General features: G+C 42.3%; 1 protein-coding gene across 4 annotated transcripts in view; it reads right to left on the minus strand.

Annotated features, from left to right (window-relative positions):
* ASTN2 (astrotactin 2) overlaps positions 1–24193 on the minus strand; it is an 876482-nt gene that overhangs the window by 286831 nt on the left and 565458 nt on the right. For all 4 annotated transcript variants that reach the window (XM_078436555.2, XM_078436553.2, XM_078436554.2 and 1 more), the window contains one exon: positions 19898–20086. In XM_078436555.2, the coding sequence (XP_078292681.2) occupies positions 19898–20086 (189 nt within the window). The remainder of the gene's footprint in view (positions 1–19897; positions 20087–24193) is intronic.

Here is a 24193-nt window from a genome sequence, read left to right on the forward strand (position 1 = left end):
GCCAATTCTTCATTTCGTCGCAGGTCATGATCTCATGGTACATAAGCTGAAGCCCTGCATCAGGCTCTACACTGGGCATGGAACATGCTTGAGATTCTCTCTCTCTCTCCCTCAGATCCTCCCCTGCTTGCACATGCATGTGCTCTCACTCTCAAATAAATAAATGAATAAATGTTAAAAAAAAATGCTCCCTTCCTTTTAATAGGTGATGAAACCAAATTTACCTAGTAAATAGCCTCAGTTGAGATCCGCGCCCAGGCATTTTCTTCACGCTCCCCAAACTCTTAACCACTCTGCTATATTCACTGGCAATATCATTGGCGACCTCACTTTAGACTAGAGTTTCTGGGGAGTGATGTGGGAGAAATCCAATTAGAAAGGTGTGAGAAGCAATTGGAATGTGAAGAAGTGGAAACTATGAGTTTTTGTCAAGGAGCTTGTCCTTCAAAGGGTGGAGAGAGAAGGTGGTGCCTGAAGAGGAGACTAGGAGCAAGTCTCAGCCAGGGCATCAGAAGATTCTTAGGAGTAAAGACAAGCAGGTTTACCACCGCAGGTCCCTTCCATTCTCTTCCATTAGTTATTGTCTCCATTCCTGTTGCTCTCGCCATGCCTGTGAGCTGTTTTATTTACTTCTGTAAATGCTAGGATATAGTGAAGAGGCTAACATAGTGTAGTTGCTAAATTAACACCTATAGAGTGGACGTCAAATGCTCTACAATGGATTGATGCATTACCTAGAATCACACTGTAGAGAAAGAGAGGAGTATGTTGGCTGAGTGGGGCAGCTCATCACCAAGTGATGAGTGGATCCCACCGGATCCTGGAAGGCTGCTGATATGGAGGCAGTGGCTGGGGTAACTAGAAACATAAAGTCAAAACTTGTAAGAAAAGTGTAGGTTCAAGCACAGAGTAAAACTGACTTTGTGCCTAAGCAGGGGGCAGCATCAAAGTGGGGGACTCGAACAAGTGTGTAGGATTGTCTTAGAGGAGACTGGCCCGTAGAAAACAGACCCAGGGAACAAATGTCACATGCTTATAGTGTTTGGCCATTTGCACAATTCCCTGGCAATTCACATTGGTTCAGGAGCCCCAGCAGAGAAAACAGTCTTATGGGTGTAGAGAAAATGAAGGTTTCAGTTTCAGTGGGGTGGGTTTTATTACAATTGTTATTAGTCTGTTGTGCAAAAAGCCCATTAGAAACTCACTAGGGCTCTCAAAAGTATTGCACATTTATTATAATTATATTCCTTCTGATTGCTCCATGGGTTTCTTGATACTGACTGAGCATTGGATCTGTTAAAGGTGCATAGGGAGGGGTAGCTTCTGGATCACTTGGCATTTGAGTCCAGGGACAGATACCTCTAGTTCATGCCCCACACATATTGCTGAAAGGAAGAAAGGGACCTGCTAAGTTGTGAATTGTAGGCACGTGCTTTGACATGTATTATTTTCTATCATGACGACCAGAGGAGTCGGAGGATCAGATACATCAAGTAGCTTTCCCAAGGTCACACAGCTAGTCGGGAGCAGAACTGGCATTCGTAACCCAGCTGGTCTAACTTGCAAAGCCTATATCCTTTCCAGGGCCCCATGCAGCCCCCAGCAATGGGATCTCTTTAGTAAGAGAAAGGATTTCTCACTCCAGGTTGGCAACCTTTTTGAGAAAAGGAGGGGGCAGGGGAGGAAAGAATCATTTCATGCCAGTTTCAGTCTCAAAGATCACTCTCCAGCTGTCAGCAGAGCCCGCAATCACTGTGGAGTTTTATTAAGGAGCAAGAGTCGTAGAAGAGAGAAGTGACAGATTGAAAATTAACTTGCCAAACTCCCCATCAATATTGTGACAGTCCCCAAGTACCAGTTCCGTGGCCCAGTGTACCAACTTGACAATATTAACATAACTTTGTCGGAACAAAAGCTTCCCCTATGTCTTTTCAAGAGAAGCTAATTTTGGGGAGACAGACATTCTTCTTTTTGCCTTTTTTGTCACCCCTGACTTCTACACGTCACACACACCCCCAGCTCACTTGACCGAATTTCACTTGCATAAGCATCTTTTTTGTGTGACCTAGGAGCTTGGTAAGTGGAGGGACAGTGGAAGCTATCATCTAATCCAGGCGACTTTTATCTGGGATAAATGGTAAACTTAGGACTCTGGGACAAAAGGCATAAACCAGAACTGTCCCAGTCTACCTGGGACATACAGTCACCCTACAAATACTAGGCACATGCTGCAACTCTTTGTATGTCCATCACCTTGCACAATGATTAAAATTCAGTGAGAGCAGGGAATTTGTTCAATGAGGGAATGGAATGGGTTCTTTTCTTTTAATTAGTCTTAGAGAAGCTCACAGAACCTTACTGACTTCCTTCTTTGTTCCTTCTATACTCTTGCCCTCCCTCTCTTCATCCCTCCCCAGACCCTTCCTTCCTTTTATTTCTTCTTGCCTTCTCAACTTATAAGTCACCTTCTATTCATCAAGCCCTGTTTATTTTTTATCACTGGGCATATAAATAAACACAGTTTCTGCCTTGAGGGTGAGAAGAGAAAATGAGTAGAATATACTAAACATTGACCATGGGTCAGCTGATTTAAACACTGGCTTATTTTGCCACCTGACCAATGAGGTAGTTAATATGTTCACCTTGTGCAAATGAGGACAATTAGCCTGGGTCAGGTGACTTGACCAAGGTCACACAGCTAATAACAGCAGAGGGTGAATTTAATTCCAGGCCTGCCAGAGTCTCACCCTTAAACTACACTCCCACCTCAGCTTTATAGAGGGAAACTGAAATATAAAATAGTGCAGTGTGTAAAGTGCTGTGACAGAGAAGGGTTCCCAGTCTGTGGATGGGTATAAAAGCGTCTCTGACCCACAATTTTCTATACACTTTATCCATAAATCAACATGAATGGAACCAGAGAGTGTTATGCTAAGTGAAATAAGTCACACAGAGAAAGACAGATACCATATGTTTTCACTCTTATGTGGATCCTGAGAAACTTAACGGAAGACCATGGGGGAGGGGAAGGAAAAAAAAGTTAGGGAGGGAGACAAACCATAAGAGACTCTTAAAAACTGAGAATAAACTGAGGGTTAACAGGGGGTGGGAGGGAGGGGAAAGTAGGTGATGGGCATTGAGGACGGCACCCGTTGGGATGAGCACTGGGTGTTGTATGGAAACCGATTTGACAATAAATTTCATATTTAAAAAAATGAAAACATAAAAAAATAAATTAAAAAAATCAACTTTGAACTTACAGCTACCATTTGTCACAACCTTAGTCGTATAGACACTTTGCTAGCTAGGTCTTGGGGATTGATACTGACAGTCAAAAACGTGCCCGGTCTCATTTCAGTAGGGAAGGTAGACATTGAATAAAGAATCACACAAATATTAATTTAATTTAGGTCTCTACAAGTATTTCAGTGGAAAAATAGCACAAAGACAAGATACGATTTTTTTCGTCATTATTTCCATGGGCAAAGAACAGTCTGGGTGAGTAAATAATGAAGATCATATTGCGGAGAGCTAGGATTCGAACCCACCAACTACTTGATCGCAAAGCCTGTGGGTGCCCTTCCCTCCCTCCTCAACAATGTGACTGCAAAGCCATTGGTGGAACAGAGCAAATCCCTCGCCACCACTTTCTAAGCTCAGTAACCTCAGTGTCTTTCTCTGCAGAATGGATATAACATTGGCTCATCTCCATGAGCTTGTTGTGAGGAGTGAAGAAGATAAGTACTCGAAGCACTGTGCAGAGTCTCTGACCCATACATGTGTGCTCGGTAAATAGCAATTATCATCATCGTTAATATTATTAGGCAGTATTGAATTATTGACCAAGGTAATTTGGTGGTCTATCATATATATCATGTCCTGCGTGGTTGGTTAACTTTTAGCTTGGGCATATTTTTATAATATGCTTCCTCCACTCCCCAGCTGCCGCCACCCTCCAGTCCCTGAGCCCAGCACGGTGATATGAATGGAGCAGGACATGTGACCGTGTGGTGTAAGGGGAAGGGAGGAAGAGATGTTTGAGTATGGATTTGGAGCCACACTGCCTAGATGTCAATCCTGGCTCCACCATTTATTTCTAAGCTGGGTGACTGAGAAAATTAGTGTCATCTCTGGACATCACACTGCTGTGGGAGCTGAATGGGTTTATACAGGTAAAGCTCCTCCCTGAGTTCTCCTCTTAGGTCACTGGGAACTCGTTCTCATCCTCTTTGGCTGGTGCCTCTTCATTTCTCTGACCTGTAAGTACGGGAGCCCCTGGGCTCTGGGTCTGGGCTCATCTCTTCTCTCTCTACTCCCTGATGAGTCTGTCTCCTCTCATTTCTTTTATATCATTCATATGCTAAGTAATCTGACATTTGTATTTCAAGGCTGGTTTCTCTTCTCTGTTGGTATATCCAACTGGCTTCCTGACATCTTCATGAGGAAATACGTGAGATATGGCCAGATGACGTTTACTAAAGCAGGGTGATGATTACCTGGGGTTTATGATACTGTTGCCTACTTTTATTAATGGCTGGAATTTTCCACAAATGAGTTCATTTTTTAATATGGCTGAAATCGAATTTCTGTTTCTGCTCCCCTCCCTTATGCCTCCTCTCCTGTCTCCATCAATGGGACTTCCATCTGTCCAGTGGCGTAGGCTAAAACAGAGAGCCAACCTCACCTCCTGCTTCCTCTCCCTCATCAGCAAATTCTGTTGCCCTATCTTGAGAATACACCCAGAATCTGCCCACCATGTCAACTCGTACAGCCATGCTCCATTGTCTTTCACCTGAACCACTGCAGAAGCCTTGGAACGGCTTTCCCTGCTTCTATCCTGGCCACAAAAGTCTATTCTTCACACCCCAGATGGAATGGTCTTTTAAAAATATGAGTGAGATTAGAGCCCTCTTCTACTCAAACCATGCACTGGCTTGCTTCTCTTCTCACTCAGGATAAAATCCAAAGTATGGCATTTACATGACTCATGGGACTCCACACAGATTGCCACAGCGTTCTACTTGCCATCCATTATTTTTTAACTTAGAACATTTTCTCCTACTACTCACCCCCCAACCCCCGCCGCTTCACTATGTTCCATCCACCTGAACTCCTTTTTGTTCATGGATCATGCCAAGGGTCTGTGAACTTGCTGCACCCTCCGCCCGGAGGCTCTTCCTTAGGTACCTGCAAAGTTCACGATCTCACCTAAGACCTATGCGCAAGTATCACCTTATCAAAGAGGGCTTTTCTGTTCAGCCTGTATTAAACAGGACGCCCTGCCCAGCACATGCCAGCCCTATGATCCTGCCTCCCTCCATCGTGTTTACACTTGACATAGTCTCTATATAGTTATCTGTTGATTGTCTCCCACACTAGAATACAACTCACGAGGGCAGGGATTTTAGGGGCTTTGTTCATTGCTATATTCCTGGCTTTCCAAAGACAGTGAGTGACATATAAACAGGTACTCAGTAAAGTTTTGGTTAAATAAAGATACAATGGCGCCTGGTGCAAGACAAGTCCTGTATGTTTGTCACTGCTATTCTTGTTACTATTGTTACTACTGCCACTACTGTTAATTTTACTAGGACTTAGTTGACTCACAATGACACAACAAGATGTAAAGACCTTATCAGGACCTTATCGTACAGATGAGGAGACTCGGCTGAGAAAGGAGAAATCACCTGTGTGAGGCATGACAGACCAAGAGGAAGAATTCAGTCTCCAAAACCCTGCTCTCTCTCCTCTCTGAGACCCCTAGTTTTTCCATGATGGCATCGTATATCACTGATGGGATCCCTGTATTAGAATGTTCTCTGTGTCATTTTTTTAAAAGTTCATTGCCTATGGAAAGACCTTTAAGAGATATCACTAAATGAGGGTAAAAGTAAAAAAAAAAAAAAAAAAAATCAATATACTTTGTGTGATTTTTATGGAAGAAAGGGGAGGGATAATATTTAATCTTACTTGCTTGGATTTATATGTAAAAAACACTGGAAAGATCCCCAAGAAAGGAGTAACAGTAGGGTAGGGCCCGGGGAATAGGGATGGCAGAAAACAGGGAAAAGATGAAAAACTATCATCGTATGTATTTTATGCTGCTTTTGTTTTTGAACTTTGTGAATTTAATGTATATAAAAAATAAGCCTTCCAAAACTGTCACAGGCAAAGGAGCCCAGAAGACAGACAGGTAAAGGTATAGTAGTGACGAAGCCGGCCTTGAGATTCTCTCAACTTGACCCATCTTCAAACAAGCTTCTTCCTGACTCTAGGTGTCTGACCTCTCTTTCTCAGACTATGGCTTTAGACAAGTGTCCCTATAAATTCTTTATCTGCCCCTTTAGCAAGTAAATCTTTCAAGAAGTGTCTGGCTAGTTCTCCAACCCAGGAAGGAAGGTCTTTCTTAAGGATCCGGAAGCCATCTCTTTAAAACACAGTCGTCAAGGAAGATAGCAGAGAAATACGTCTTTGGATTTGGAATAACTCCATCTGTGGGATGTATTCTGCTGGTGACCCTCCCCTGAAGTCCTCTGGTACCCTTCTACCTGCTTACCCCAACCACAGAAACCTCCTGACCTTGTCTGAATGCAACTGAGTTCAGACCTCTCTCCCCTGTTGCAGCAGTCTTGAATAACCTCTTTCTGGCCTGTTCGACACAGTCTGATGAAATTTCTGCTTTGAAAGTCACAGCGCTGGATAACAGCCAGGATCAGAACAAAAGGACGTTACGTACAAATTAAGGTAGTCTGAATCACTGACTTTATTCAAGGCTACTGCAATAAAAGAGAGGGGTTTGAACTCAGTTCCACTGGGCTAGAGGGCAGAGGGTTTTTGAGGCTGGAGTGGGAAGGCGAGAGGTACTGGAGGACTCTGGCACTAGGAAAGGGGGGTTGACCAATAGGTATGTCCTACATATTGACTTATTTTGAATTTGCAAATGCATTTCTCTATCTTTCTCCACAATTACGTTTCAAAAAGAGATGCTCCCAGGTCTTTGAGAAAGAAAAAAAAAAAAAAAAGGAAACACAAATGCAAATAATACCAATAAAAACTATATCCTTTTCTCCTTTATACCAATGTTGGGCTCCTTGAGTCCTGCTCAGCTTTTAGCTCCAGAACCTGGCAGATGATAAGTACTCAGTGTCTATTTATTGGGTGAATCACACAGCTGAAGGAGAATTTAATTGCTATTTAGTTTAATTTCAAACTAGGTTTCCACCTCCTTTGCAAACACAGCTGCAAGATTTCCTATAGGCTTGTATATTCCCAGTGCTTGGGTTCTCATGAACTCCTTAGAAGTAGAGGGGGAATTAATACAAACTTGTAGAACGCTGAGTTCTCTGAACTTCAGTTCTCTGAACCGTGAGTTGGCAGGGAAGACTCATCCCTTTATCTTGTCTTTCCTACTCTAGAAAGCATCCAAAACAAGCTGAAGCATCTTCAAGGTCACAGGTCATGGCAAGTGCCGGGACCCGCACAGAGAATGGAGAGGTGGCTGACTGATTCAGGGTTGATTCTTGCAACGTGGTCAGGAATATACTGAATTAACTAGGACTGGGTTACCCAAATGACTGCAGCTTCTGCTCCTGGCTTATGCCTGCTAATTAATTGCCCACTTAATGGGCTCCTCTGAGGATCTTATGAGACATAAAAATAAATGCTCATTTTGGACTCTTAAAAGCCACCTTTGAGGTGTTTCACTAGATTATCATTAATAGAAATTATTCAGTGGTGATGTTACATAAAACCCCAGCCACTGCCCTTGGAGCTCTCTGTATTAATTCACATCCAATAAACTGTGATCCTATCTTTCATTAGAATTGTTACTAACTACATTTCTATTCAGGGCATCTCCCTGAAATGGAAATATTTCCCTAAAAATTAATTTTCCTGATACACATGCGTAGGCTTATTAATGTGAGCTTAGAATAGACTTACTGTTTCATTTCTCTGGAAGGAACACAAAGAAAGTAATGTTGGTGAATTTGCATCTCACATGATCTCAAGTGTGCCAGGATGGGCGCTCCGGCACAAAATTTCAGAGTAAGTGGCATCTCACAGATCCTCAGATTCATGTTAGGAAAATGTCACTAACATTTGCACATGTCTTTACATTTACAAAGCATTTTAACCTGACTTTTCTCATCACCTCTCCCTCCCCACCATAATTCTCCTGTGGGGTTGGTATGATGATGTTCCCTGATTTAGTGGTGAGCAAACTGGCCTCAGAAGGTTCTAAGACCGTGAAAAGTTTCATAGCCAGTAATGGTCCCATTACCGTCGGGGTTTAAATAACCCTTCCTGACTGAATGCCCATCCCCCACCATGGTTTATTTCTACAATCCCATTCCCTCACCCTCTTCAAGATCCTCTAGACGTCCATGTCTGCAGATGCTCTGTGCTCTTACTTGCCTGGGGGCACTCTCCCACCTAGCTAACTCTTAATCACAGACTCCAGATTTCAGCCAGCAGCTTTCAGGAAGCCTCCCCTACCTCTCCTCACCACTGGCCAGTGGTCCATCTGCATAATCATAGAGACCTGGACTGTCTCCTTCATCTTTTCATCCTCAAAGCTCATACATCACAGCCGAGCAACAAAAACTTGTTAAAAGCAAATGGGAACCAGTGGTAAAGCCAGGACTGGAGTCTCTGACCTCAAGTGCAGCCCTCTGGCCATTTCATTCCCTCCTGTAATTAACAAAATGACAAAAACAACAAATGACTTCTGAGGTGTGACTTCTTCAGAGAGTGATACACCCGATGTTGCCTTAACATAATGCAAATATAGTAAAATTTCATCGCTGTGGACTCCATTAATTAAGGATGCATAATGCTTGGCCAGGGGCTGGGCTGGCTTGTACCTTTGGAGTGTTTATTTATAAAAGAGATTGCTAAGCACATTAGTACATTAGCAGTGTAAACAAGATCACCAGGGAAACGGCAGAAGATACTTAAGAGAACAAACTGCCTGGAGTCACTTTGGAAGCACCCATTATGAACAAACAATCACTGTGCTAATTACAATTGCTCTGCTAATTACAATTACTGTGCTAATTACAATCTATCCTTATCTGTTCCATAGGCTCCCCTATGGACTTTTTCTTCTGAGCACTTAGACCAGCCTGAGTTACCGCCTACGTTTTCGTGGAATGAAATTGTGGTTCTTTAAAAATTGTCTCTGCTTTGGATGGCTCAGTGGTTCCAATAGGCTTCCCCCACCTAGAAAAAGAACAGAGTCAGGGATTTTGAAGCCAGAAAATTAAAAACAAAACCAAAAAAATGCAGGGGGAGAAGTGAAATGAACCTGGTTGCTTTTGTTGTTTTAGCACCTTCTGCAGACTAAAAGACACAGTTTTAGGTTAGTCGGAGAACATTCAAAATATGCTATGTATAATTTGTTTTCCTCATAAAATGACCACGTTTGGTAGATTTAGAGATGTGAACACCAAGAACAAAATTAAAAAAAAAATTAAAGTTGCTATTTGTCTTTCTTCTCTTACTATAATTAGGGAGAAAGATTAGAGAGGCCTTTTTTAGAAATGGATTGAGATTCCATGCTCCCCGCATGCAAAAAGTAAAAAACATCTTTCACTAGGTCTTAATTTTACTACTTTCTTTCTGTCCCCAATTATACTAATGAGTGTTGAGGGTATGAGATTTTTGTCTAAGCACTTAATAATAATAAAGCTTCGGGGTGCCTGGGTGGCTCAGTCAGTTAAGCAACTGACTTCGGCTCAGGTCATGATCTCACAGTTTGTGGGTTTAAGCCCCACGTCGGGCTCTGTGCTGACAGCTCAGAGCCTGGAGCCTGCTTCGGATTCTGTGTCTCCCTCTCTCTCTGTTCCTCCCCTGCTCGTTCTCTGTCTCTTTCTGTCTCTCAAAAAAAATGTTAAAAATATTAAATAATAATAATAATAATAATAATAATAATAATAATAATAAAGCTTCACTCAGGCCGGTGTCTCCTCCCAAATGGATTTCTCACTACTGTTTCAGGGATCTGTCTTCCACCTGAAGCTGACTGCAGCCCAGCTCTCTGCTGCAAAGTCCTCTCTGCTGCATTGAATGGTGGTGAACTGAGATTGTGGCACACAGGAGGCTCTGATCTGAGCACCCAACCACAGCTTCAGGATACTGGACTCAGGATGAGTGTCTCCCCCCAACTGGGACTGATTCTCAGAGCATCCCATAGCCATCACTAAGCAGAGGAGATGGATGGATGGATGGATGGATGGACACAGAAAACAAGTTGTGCTACATTATACACTAGGGGCCTGTTGGATTACAGGGCAAGACTGTCACCCTGGCTGCTGCAAACCCAAAATACAGTCTCTGCACTTGGTCACTCTGGATGAAGACTCCTTTGGGAGTGCATGGCCTTCTAAGTGTCATTGGCCCTGGGACTTGAATACTGCTCTCCAGTAGGAAAATGGAAGAGGGACAATCCTTCTCTAGTCTCAGGCATAACCTGGGCTCACAACTCATGAAAAGTTCAGTTTAATGCCTTGCTATTCAAAGCTGGTCCTCAGACCCGGGAACTCATTTGTAAAGCAGAGTTTCAGGTCTTATCTTCAACCCACCGAACCAGAGCCTCTATTTTAGCAGGATCCCTTGGTGATTTGTATGCATATTAGAGGTTGAGAATCACTAGTGTAGTTCATATGTACTGTGTTCTGGCTATAAGCAGACATAGGGAAAAGTCCTACCTTTAGATAGGGTTTTTGTGTATAATAATGATGATGAGCTATTACTTGCTTTCCTACTCTTCGAGGATCATATGGTTTGAGCCATATGTGTGTGCATTTGCACACATTATCTGGAGGCTACAGAATGGAGACGAGAGCAGGGCATGACTCTTGGCTCCCTCACCTGCTGTATCACCTTGTATGCCATACTTCACTTCTCTGAGCTCTAGTTTTCTCATGTAGAAAGTATCGTAGTCAACCCATTCTACATGTGTCATGGGAGAAATACCTTCCTATGACCCTCAAAGTCAGGCTTTGAAAGGTAAAGAAAATCTGGTTTTACAATATCAATCATCTCTAAGGGTACTGGGTAATGTACCAGAAGGAAAAGTAGGATCTGAACAAGTAGGTTCTGATGTGCAGAACACAGGACTTACTGGTTAACCTTCATTGTGTTTAGATGCATATCCTTTCCTATAGGTCAGGACCACTTCTAAGCTGGTTATTACATATTTTTAATATTTCCACAGAAGTGTTCCACACTTCCAGAACTTTTAGGCATAAGCCATGGACCATTCTCAAATTCCACACAGTACACATGGGCATCTAAATCCCACATTCCTCATTGAATGTAGGTCATTCATACAGAAACAAAGGAGCTATCCTACAGGACACAGGTAATACAATACATGAGCAAGATTTCGTCCTTCCAAAAGAAGGTGACCTTGGGCGGCTGCCTATTCCACAGTGCTGGCTGAGTGGTCCACCTCCCACTCCCAAAGACCCACAGAGCATGAAGGGCTCCGTTCCTGCCCCCATCCTGGGAATTTCACCAAAGCAATGTATTCACCAAAACATGTTGGGTGGAGGAAGCTGGGAGGATGATGACAGGTCTTAGAGGATATTTTTAGGTTAAAACCCCACTTTACAGTTGAATATCTTGAGGTTCACAGAGGGTAAGAGATTTATCCAAAGCCACACAGCTATGCAATGGCAGATGCAGGGTTTACGCCTCATCATTTCTAGTGGTGGCATTTGACAGTTCAGAGCCTGGAGCATGCTTTGGAATCTGTGTCTCCCTCTCTGTCCCTCCCTTGCTCACGTTCTCTCTTGAAAATAAATACACATTCAAAAAGTTTTAATCATCACAATACCATCAAGAAGTAGGTATTGTCATTATTTCCAATTTAGAGATGAGGAACCCGAGGCACAATGAACAAATGTGCCCAAGGTCATACAGTTGACAGGTCGCAGGCTAGGACTCAGACTCTAGAGTCTGGCATCTTAGACACGAGGCCAGTACATCTCCAGACTGCTGGATAATGTGAGCCACATGGGAATATGGTGACGCTTCACTTTCCCAAGCTCCTTATTTTAGGAGGGGGAAAAAAACAAAAAAACAACAACAAAAAACAACAATTGGTAAGTCTTGGTGCAGCTCCACGTGATTCTCATGATCAGGTGAGTAGGAGAAGCTTCACTAAGCCTGTGGCCATGGGGGTTGAATAGGAAGAGGCTGTATTCCTCAGTATTTGTCTAAGTTCTGCCATAACCTTAATTTACAGAAATGGCAACTGATCAGGAGAGAATGAGCAAGGGTGATCCAACAGGAAGTGGCAGAACAGGTATGGAAACTCAGCTTTTTTATTCCAGGGCCTATAGTACAGGGGACACATTGGCCTTCACTCCTGCAGAAGATGTCCAGAAACCTTGGGAAAATGCATAGACCAAAGAGAGATTCTTCTGTAGCCAGCCCAAGAGTCAGGGCCCCAGGGAAAGTCGCCTCTTAACTCCTGTGATCCAGCCTCTAATTTCTGTCCTCAGTTTACTACTAAAGTCTCATTAATTTATTCCCTAGAGAAGGGAACATACAGCTGTGTCTCCAGGTGGCAAGTTGAGGATATTGTCAAGAGTTGGGATATGACTGTCCAGGTAGGCTTGAAAATTGTCTTGAGAATCAGAAGCTAATGCCACTTTTAATTAATAATCTCTCCACCAGCAGCCTCCTTTGCTTTCTCTTGCTATAGTAATACCATGGTGTATCACAAAACACCCAGGCCTGAGAATGCAGAAAAACAGCTTCCAGTCCTATCTCTACCATTAATTCTTTATATGGAGGCTTGACCTTGATGTTGCCATCTGTATAGTGTGGAAGCTGGATCCTAGATCTTTAAGGCTTCAGAGTGGATACAGTGCAGCCCAACAGACTGGGGGTTGGAAGCCTGACTTTTTCATTTACTAGTTATATGATTTTAAGTAGTTCATTTAAACACTGTGAGACTTAGGCGTCTCATCTACAAAAGGAGGGAGCGTCATTGAAACTTCTTCAAAGTTCATCCATCTATAAATATGTTTTTTTTGGGGAGATGAATGAAGGAAATGGTCAAGAAAAGAATATAAGGTCTTATTACAGTTCTCATATAGGTGGTGATGTCAAGTGGGAGAATGCTAGAAGCCCGAAAGTTACACTGGTGGATGGGCTTTGTTGTTAGACTGAAGTTCTATCACCTGATAGCTGTATGACTATTAGGCTAGTTAGCTTAACATCTCTATACCTCGGTGTAGTAAATGGTATTGATGTCCCATGTTTTTCTTGATCTTCTCAGCACCTGGTAGACAGCATTTCATGTCCCTGCTCAATACTTTGAGGGGTACTGTAACCATAGGACTGGATTTGACCAATGGAACATGAGCAGAAAGTCACCTCTAGGAGGAAGTAATGAGAGCAAATTCCCTTCCCATTACCATAGTGTTCACAGAAGTACATGGAGATGATGTTTCTGTCAGGAGGGAGACACAGAATCCAAAGCAGGCTCCAGGCTCTGAGCTGTCAGCACAGAGCCCAAAGCAGGGCTTGAATTCATGAAACACGAGATCATGACCTGAGCGGAAGTCAGACGCCCAACTGACTGAGTCATCCAGGCACCCCTCCTTTCCTCTTTTTTTTTTTTTTTTTTTTTTTAATAAAACCAAGTTGTTAATGCTATTTTGTGATTGGTATTGGGAACATTAAATAAGAAAATATATAAAGTACATGGTATAGGATCTGGCACATAACAAAAATGCATATGGCTAACTGGAGAAAATGAGAGAAAGGGAGAAGGGAGGGAAGGGAAGGATCCAGAAACAGCATGTATCATTAGCCATCTCCCAGGAAGGCGCTAGAAAAATAGCTTTGGAGGCCACTTAATAAGATCTGACTCAGGACCCTCCACTGGGAAACAAGTGGGTGCCACTAACAAAAGCCAGCTTTTCTCAAATGCTTAAAGAGAGCCCTTCTGTCTCACCAGGCGTAGGCTGGTGGTGCCTCATCCTGAAATCCCACATCTCACCCAAAACTATCCTCTTACGCTGTACAATGTGCACATCTGATAAGCAGACTAGACTGAAAAGCGCCTTTCTAGCAAATCTCTCATGAGCTCCTCGTGCTCTTTGTAGGTCATCCTGGAAGGCCTATGAGCAAACATCTATTGCCAGCAGAACCATCTTATTTTTGATGAGGCTTTTGCAAAATCTACAATTGTAATTTGCTCAGCCCCCATTCCCAAGCAACTTCCTTCACTGCAATTTCTGAGACTCCAGGCTGAATAAGAGCTCTTAACTGATGTTTATCTAAATCCCTGCAATCTATAACCAAAGTTGACCTCTCTTTCTTACAGGAATGAAGTAGGATGGATGAGGATTAGGGAGGGAAGGAAGTAAAATACAAACAAAAAATCAAATACCACCAACCTTTGATGACTTTATCTCATTCCAACAGTCTTTCCCAATTCCCTCATTGATGGAGAGCTAAGAGGAGGGAATTCTAACGGCAACCCTGCGTGGGTCATTAAGACCCACAATGTGCACCGAAAGGGATTAGAACCAGCAAAACTTGACATCGCTTCCTGAGTTTCGGGGGTAACTCAGGAGTGAATTACGTTGACTCTTCATGTTTCTACAGAATCTGACAATTTCATAAAGTTTTATGTCCATTCATGTCCATCTGATTAGGAAACGGATTCCTAATCCAGAGCTCTCCCCAGGTGCCACCCAGGTTCTTAAAATAACCTCTACCCATCCTGGGACTAAATTCTGCTGTGACTTGAGTATGAACTCTATCTTCTTCCTCTCTCACTTGAGGTCTGTCTTCCTAACCTTTCATTTCTCACTCCTTCCCACTTCCCCACCTTTCGTCTCTGCTTTGTCTCTGTGACTGCTTCTCGTTGTCACTCTTCCTATCTCTAACTTTCTGTGTGGTCTCTTAGCGTGTGCCGCACAAAATCTTCACACACAGTGGAAAACTCCCAAGCTTTTCAGGGTCCTAAGCATCCCCACATGCTCATCTCTCAGGGACAGGCTGCAGCCTAAACATGGCAACCTGAGAAGGTGGTCAGAAAAGGAATCAAGTTCCTGCAGAATCATGTACACGGGGGTGGCTCCTGCCTAAAGTCCATCCGTCATTAAGAATCCGGCATCCCCTGGGGCACCTGAGTGGCTCAGTTGGTTAAAGCATCCAACTTTGGCTCAGGTCATGCTCTCACAGTTTGGGAGTTCAAGCCCCATGTTGGGCTCTGTGCTGACAGCTCAGAGCCTGAAGCCTGCTTCGGATGATGTGTCTCCCTCTCTCTTTGCCCCTCCCTGGCTCATGCTCTGTCTGTCTCTGTCTCTGTCTCTTTGTCTGTCTGTCTGTCTCTCTCTCAAAAATAAGTAAACATAAAAAAAAAAAAGAATCTGGCTTCCCCCAATGGCACCTGAGTCCTCCCTCTGTGTTGACCACATGCTATTAAAGGGATACGAGGAAGTGACAGACATCCCTTACAACAGAACCAGAAGCCAGAGAACATTGGTTTGAGAGTCAGAAACTCTAACCTTGAGTCTCAAACGGGCCCCAGATCATGGCGAGCCCTGGAAAAGTTGTATCGTTTGCTGGGTCTCAGTTTCTCTACGTGTGCAACAAGGGGTTAGGTCTAATCGTTAAGGTCTTGTGCAGTGTAGAGACTTGAAATGGGAGGCCTTTCGTACACCAGAAATCCAGGTTGCTTTTCCAGAGATTCGATGGAGGAAATGAGAATGCACATCTGTCCTCTGTCAGCAGTTGCTAGGTGTGAGGATCGAGGTAGGGGCAGGGAGGAGAATGAAGTAGAGTGGTGCCTGTCATGCAGGAGACTCTAGCTGGTAGACAGTTTGAAATCCCAGGCCAGGCGGTTGTCAGGAAATGAGGCATATGGCAGGACGGCTGGTGGGGTGCCTGCTGGCTACTCTGAAGGGCTGGACCGAAGATTACTTGGAGGAGGGAGAAAAGGAACGGGGGATGAGGTGAGAAATGACAACTGCCTTTGATATTGAAAAATTTGCAGGCCTGCCTTCTGGAACTTGGAGGACAGAGAAGCCACTGCCTCCCCCCTGTCTGAGGCTCAGTAAGGGAGCCTTGAAAGAGATAAATTTAGACTCATCAGGAGCCACTCAGCTTCCCACTGTGGGAAGTCAACTGCCTTACCATGTGCCTCCGAGAGGTGACATGGTCTAAGGATGGAAATAATTGTAAAAAAAAAGTTTAACTGAAGCCAAGGATAAGAGAGTTTATGTGAAATGGGCGAATCAAATACAATGGTAGTCTGGGGAGTTCCCTAAATCTTGAGGCTGTTGTCAAAAGAGAAAGTGTGGTCTATTCACTACACTCCTTTCAATGAGCAAATCAGGGCAGACATAGACCCTGGCTATTCAGAAACAACTCAAGATTGAAGAGTTGGAAACAATGAGCAGTGTTTGAGGCGGAATGAGGATTCCGGATGGGGCTAAAATTCTGTCAGAGCCTGGAGACTCCCAGGCTCAGCCTTTACAGCAACATGTTCTCTCTTAATGATCAGTTTGTTGGTAGTAGAAAGGCCAGCATGTTGGGATCTGACCTGAGGTCATGAGCTAGCTTTGCAGTGACTTGTTTTGTGACCTTGCCCAAGTCCCTTCTCCATATGTAAATGAGATCTGGGATTCCATGGAGGTTCTTTGGGATCTAGCATCTTACTATCCAGTTTGGGTCCTTCTTTTGCACCCAAAGCTAATCTCCACACAAGAGAATGAGAATTAGTACATTTGATCACTTAGCCAGCCAGTCTGATAGCTGCTGTGAGAAATCGAGCTACATAAAACATACAATGGGTCCATCACAGTGGCTGGAAAGTGATGAGATGACTATGCTTGTCATGGGTGGGACCAGGATTTGGAGCCGGGTCTATGTGGAGACCTGTTCTGCTGAGTCCCCACCCCTGCTTATCTGTATCTGTCCATCTGCAGACTCGTTCCTTGACCAGAAAATGCCCTTCCAACTCTTATCCCTCCCAAGAAGTACTTTTCTTTGCTATCACTTCAAACCCCAATTCATAAGCCTCATCCTCTGAGAAACCCCTTATCGTTCCTTCTAATTCTTCTCAAAAGGCTTCACAAAGAAATTCTTTGAAAACTACTGGAATACCGCTTTGCAAATTAAATATTCATATATTTTTGTCAATTGTGTATGTCATTGTGCGAGCTTGTAAATTCCCTTCTCAAAAAACAAGGGACACTTTCTTTCTTTTGGATACCACACAGCATTATTTTACCTATCAGGGTGCTCAAAACAGAAGTTTCATAAAGTATTAAAACTACAGAAAGTTAGCATTGTGAGTCCCAGTATTGAGTAGTTCATTTGAATTATCCTTTAAGTCTCTCAGATTTTTCCAACAAAGTAGCATTCAGCTGCTGTTCGAGCCTCTGCATAGTAGAAAGGAAACTTCACTGGGATTTGAAGGACTCAACTCTGCTACCAAATTGCTGTGTGGCTACCAGTCACTCCTATTACCCTTAAGTCATCCCTTGCTTGACCTTCTCTTCTGGCTACAACTGCTCACCGGCCATTGGGCATTATGCCTTTCAACTAAATATCTTCCAATATCCCCCTTTCTCTCCTAACTGTTCCCATTATCCTGGTTGAAGCCACCAACACTCTTACGTGACTTCCAAAATATACCCCCAACTAAGCCCCCATTTCACACTTTCCCATGTCACCCTCATTGCAACCTACCTCCCATGCAGTCACTATGAGGTTGAACAATGTAATACAACCACTCTTTTAACCCTTTATGAGTTCTCCCATTTACTATTAGAATAAAGACTTGGCCAGCAAGACCCCCATGATCTGCCACTACGTGCTGCTCTGGCTTCACCTCCCACAACTCTTCCCTTACTTTCTCAGCCAAAACCACACCAGACTTCTTCCTATCTTAAAGCCAAAGGCGTTTTTTTTTTTCCTTCTTAGAACATCTGTCTCTGCTTGAAATCTTTCCCAATGCTAACTCTCACTCATTTTCCAGGTATTAGTTAAATAACACTTCATCTGAAAAGTAGACTCCCAAGTCTTATTATTGGTTTCTAATCCAATAGATGCACACCCACTATTCTGCTCCAACTAAATTAGAGCCTACTGTTAATTGCTATCTTGGAACACTGTATCTTTATTCAACAGTACTTACCACAAATTAAATAAGTACATAAGATTACAAACACACACACACACACACACACACACACACACACACGCCCACACACTACACCTAGACACCAGAGGATCTCAAGCCACTTTTATCTTACTTTTCATTGTATCTCAAGTAACCAGCATGGTACTTGGAAAACAGTAGGTGCTCAAGCAGCTGTGATAACTACACAGGTGAATGGTTTTAGGGGGTTCACATTTCCATGCTTGTTCTACAAACCGGGAAGTGACAAGGTATACTGGATGAAAAGACAAGAGCAAGACTTTGGAGTCAGCCAGATTTACACCTGATTCTTTGCTCTGCCTCTCACTGGTGACCTTGGGAGAGTCACTTTACCTCTCCAGTGTTGACATATCAGCTGCAAAATGGAGGCTATGGTGCCTCCCAGGGTGTTAATAATGAAGCTAAAATGGTATTATCCTGGCTCTCTCACTTCCTAGAAGGGATATCAGGGAGAATCACTTAACATTTCCATTTTTCTTCTGTATAAAGGGGATGAAAATAGACCCTGCTTCTCAGGGCCATTGTGAGGATCACATAAATTAATAGATGGTTAATAGATGGCAAGTGCTTAGAATGCCCTCAGCATGTGCTGAGTTAATATCATCACCACCATCATCATCACTACTGTTATTATTATTAATACTAAACATACTTGGTAAAGAGTTTGACATGGAGAATTTCTTAATAAATAGTGGTCATGATTACCACTCCTACTATAACCACTACTATTATTAATTAGATGATGGAATGGGGATGATAATGATTATAATGGTGACATTTCTTCCCAATTCTGACTTTTGTTGACATGACCTCAAAATGCTAGGGTGAACCCTGCCCTGTGATAATATCCTATTACATTTTCATGCAAAACTGTCTAAAAGTACTGTTTTTTTAAAAAAAGATAATAATTCTTTATACATAGAACAATGCTTCTCATTCTACCATCTTTTGATTCTTCAGATTGTGAGACATGATAAATCCTGCTTCTTCAAATCTCTCAGGGAGGCTTTCATAATGACGCTGCATGTCTAATCTTCATATAATTTGGCCAACTCAATCCTCATTCTGTTTGCTCTTATATGAGAATGGTCTTATCTTTTAATTTCATAGGTACCTCTATATTTATTAACAGAGAAAGAGGTCTTTGACATTTTGTTGAGCAAAAAACAGCAATTTCTAAACAGCTTTACTGAGATTTAGTGTGTGTGTGTGTGTGTGTGTGTGTGTGTGTAGATAGAGAGAGGGAGAGAGGAGTTTTAAGAATGTTCAAGAAAATGTTAATTCTGGATATTTCTGGGTGATGGGAATTTTATTTTCTACTTCATTAAATGTCTTTATTTTTTAACTGCCTGAATAGCCTACATAGGATACTTATTTTTTAATAGACTGAAAGATTAATTTAAACATTTTAAAATTCCATTAACTGTACTTATAGGATGATTTAAGGCTGAATTAAAAATATGTGGATAGAGTTAGAAAAATGGAAGGGCAGGATAAATAAAGGCTAGGTCAGTGGAAAAGGAACCTCATGGAATGAATTTTGCTAACTTGTAACACTTCATTGGATAGGTATCAATAAGCCTACAAAGATACTGGCCAGTCTAACAAAGCTCAATTCCATGGTGCCCATGGCTTCCACCCCCTGCCCAGATTTTGGGTCAGTGATCCAACCAGTGAAGTGCGAGTATCTGCCCATACCTAAAGGTCATCTGGAAGACTTGGCCTTGGTTCACATGCTGGGTCCGGTTGTTGTAACCATGTAGCATCTCTCCAAAGAGGGTGTCGTTGAATTTGGAGTCGGGTTTGAGGCATTTGGGGCCCTCGCAGACATCTGACAGCATTAGGCAGGATTTTCCATCAGGAGCCAGCTTGTATTCCTCCACACAACTGCACAATAAAACAGAGCCGAGAGTTAGCTCCGCATGCTGGATGCCCCCATTGTGGATGACCTAAAACCAAGGCCTCCTTTGCCTGCAAAACAGGTCAGAGTTTAGGAATGGAGACAGCTATTCTGGCTAGAATCTATCTAGGGCACAGGTGTCTAGAGAGAAGCACATTAATCCTGCAAATTGGTAAATTCAGGGAAAGTCATTTGTGACATTTTGGAGGAGTCGAGGGGGAAACCAGAGTGCACATCTACGCACAAAGCAAATTTAAAAACTGTTTTCCATGAACACACAGACTTTAAAGAGCATGACAGACCAATTCGCAGGGAATTATCAACTAGTTTCTCAAACCAGAATCTATTCCCAGTGTATCTGTCGACCAAGGTTGAAGACTGTAGCAAAAACAAGGTTGTTATTGCCCTTGTAACTCAGAGGTGATCCTTCCAGGACCACGGACAGCTCACTGCAGCCGCTGCTTCTGCTCAATTAGCAATATACCTAGTCTCTGTTGACCTCTAACTACCGAATCCTAACAGCAGAAGGGCCTTTGACATGCCTTTGAGTCAGGGACTAAACCAGTCCTCCTCTGTGGACTAAATAGGCATCTGAATGGGGTGTGGAAATAATATTTGCAATCTGGGGATGTTTGTAGTGAAAAAGGAATCTCTTAGGCATGGGGAAGAGGAGGAAACAGAGGTCTCAGCTCCTGAAAAATCAATCCAGAAATGGGAACTCTTTTAGTCTTTACATGTTCATGGCCTTTGGCTATGCACTGGGAAAAGGGTGCACATAAGAGATAAAACACACAAGAGAATAGGCTGCTCAACTGAAAAAACTTGTATAAATATCATCTTTGCTCCTTTGGACCTATGTGAACCCCAGCAAGTCATTTAACTTCTTTGATCTTCAATTTCCTCATCTGTAGAATGGGGTAGAAACTCCTACCCTATATTAATTCATTAGGCTGCTATAACATCCTTGGATACATTGGCTGCAAAAAGAGGAATTGAAAGGTACTTTGCAAAATAATTACAGTAATGATGGAAATGGTGGTGTTTATTGAGCATACACTTTCCATGGAAATTTCATATATTTCTATTTTTAAATGTTTCTTTTTGAGAGAGAGAAAGAGAGAACACAAGCCGGAGAGAGTTAGAGAGAGAATCCCAAGCAAGCTCCATGCTAAGCCTACTGTCAGCACAGAGCCCGACGCAGGGCTCTACCCCATGACACTGAGATCATGACCCGAGCTGAAATCAAGAGTTGGGCACTTAACTGACTGAGCCACCCAGGTGCCTCTTGTATATTTATTTTCTGGCCATGAAACAAGTTAATTTCATCATTCCTGCTTTACCCAGAATCAAAATGAGGAGACAAGTAAAGCAGGTCACACTGTAAGCAAGAGGCAAAGTGGCATTCAAATTTGAGTCTGTTTAGCAACAAAGGGACCTTTTTCTACTCTTGTCTTCTCCGAATCCAGTTGTTTCTACTTGCATAACATGACCCTGGGTAAGGCTGTGCCAGTTAGAGGCAGTAGAAAGCAGGAAAGCTCTTATTTGTGAAAGTCTATTGACTCTGACTGCAGAGAGACTCAGAAACTCATACAGAAGAAGGGAGAGGCTCTATGCGATGGTTTGGGAAGAAAATATTCCTAGGTTGAAAGAACCAGTAGCTGATGCCAGACACGTGGAACTCAACTGAAGGCAGGAAGCAAATAGGAAGAGCTGAAACGCTGACTCAAGATCACTCTAGTGAAAAGCCAGGAATGTCTCCTGCATAAAGCAAGCTGTCACTCTTCCCTTGTTCTCTTATCACCTCTAGTGTGTTGAACAGATGCACCAACTGTCCTTCCTACATGCTTCTGCCCAAGTACAGCAGAAGGTTGTTGGAAGAAGGCCTGTCCTGGTGCCTTCATCAAGTCTATCCCCTCTTCTTTTTGCATTTGTTAAATGTAAGTAACTCTCCCTTGATAAAGGTGGAGTACACATGACATGAGTTACATGAATGCACAGAGTATATAGTAAGTTCCTAATGAAGTCTATTTCCAGCCATCTATTCCCAGGAGGTTCCCAGCAAATATGAGAAATGTTTTACTGGAGTAGAGCTTCCTCTCTTTATACACACACACAGACACACACACACACACACGCACACACGCATGCACCTGTGAATAAATATACTCTTGTTATAAATGATTAAACATTATCAAAGTCTATAGAGTTCTTCATTTCCACTCCTCACATATTTTTACTTAATATAAGTAGTCATCATTGTTAACTATTATGTATTCTTCTAGGTTTTTAAAAATACATTTATAAATACAATATTACGCATATAATAATTATATTATATATATATAAATTTTTCATAATAAACTCGTAAGTACACCATACATTGTTATAAGATATGCATTTGTACTTAATACTATTTCTTAGACATCTTTTCAAACCAGTATTCATATAGATCTATCTTTCTGATGGTTATTTGGCATTGCATGGTATAAATGTACCATAATGCCTTTAGCTAATCTTTATTAATGAGCATTTTGGTTGTTTATAGCTGTTTATTATTGCAAATGGTATCATAATGAAGATCTTTGTACATATATCATTCTGTACATGTATGTGTTTCTACTAAAAAAAATCTTAGAAAAAGGATTGCTGGGTCAGTGGTTTATGAATTTAAAAATTTTGGTAGATTTAATAATGGCTGTCTGTTGGGGCTCTACCAGTCTACAACCCTATCACTGATGATTGAGAAAGCCCATTTCCCCATAACTTTTATGTTCATTATCACCAATATGGGATTGGAAAAAAACTCATTTTTGTTTTGATTGGCATTTCCCTGATTACTGCTGAGGTTCCCCACCTTTTGATGTCATGGCCATGTGTATTTCTCCTTCTATAGGTTGTCCATCCATGTGCTTTAACCATTTTCCTATTGTGATTCTTGTCTTTTTCCTTATTGGCTTATGTATGCTTTGCATATTTTCTGGAGTTCTCCTTCTCCTTTCATACATATTGAAATTTTCTTTCACTCTGTACTTGTGTTTTAACCTTACTTTTGATATCTTATAACCTCTCTATCCTGGTCCTTAACTGCTTCTGAATTTGGTGCAATGCTTAGGAAGCGACAGATGATAAAACACATTTCTATATATTATTCTAGTATTTATATAGGTTTTTAAAAATCTTTGGTTGTTTAATCTGTATGGATTTAATTTTGTGCATGATGTGAGTGGTTATTTTAACTTCATTATTTTCAAAATGAGTAACCATTACCTGAAGGGTCCATCTGTTCACTAACTAATGTAAAATACTATTTTGTCATATACTAAATCACTATGTATGCCATGTATACATGGTTGGAATTTTTCCTATTTAGCTGTCTGTATTTTCCTGCAATAATTCTATACTACTTGAGGGGTTCCTGGGTGGCTCAGTCAGTTGAGAATCCAACATCAGCTCAGGTCATGATCTCAGGGTTCATGAGTTTGAACTCCGCATCAAGCTCTCGGCTGTCAGGGCAGAGCCTGCTTTGGATCCTTGGTCTCCCTCTCTCTTTGCCTCTCTCTCTCTCTCTCTCTCTCTCTCTCTCTCTCCCTCTCCCTCTCTCAGAAATAGAAAAAACATGAAAAAGATTATATACTACTTGAATTACTGTAGCTTTGAGGCATGGTCTGGATATAGTCAAGTAAGTCTCCTCCCCATTGTAAACACTAATTTTCTATCTCAAAACTTCCTCACTCGTCTTATTATTTTCCCATTCAAATGAATTTTAATTTTGACTTGTCAAATTCCACATAAAACCCTAGTAGAATTTTGGGTGATATCACATTGAATTTGTAGACCAATGTGGGGGGAATTTAAAAAAAAATGTCCCCCTGTAAGAAATACATATTGAGACTCAACTCTATGTTGGGCACCACCACCAACTGTGGCAGAGACAATGTCTTCCGTTCGCTACACTGGGTCCTCTTTCTGGAGCTGTACCATAGACTGTGCAACCAAGCTTCCCCTGCAGGTGGGCCAGAGGGGCCACGTGACGGGATTCTGAATGATGGAATCTGTGCTGACATGATGCAAGCTGCTGCCAGACTCAGACCTTC

The sequence above is a fragment of the Panthera onca genome, chromosome D4, assembly GCF_046562875.1.
Source record: "Panthera onca isolate mPanOnc1 chromosome D4, mPanOnc1 haplotype 2, whole genome shotgun sequence".
Lineage (NCBI taxonomy): Eukaryota > Metazoa > Chordata > Mammalia > Carnivora > Felidae > Panthera > Panthera onca.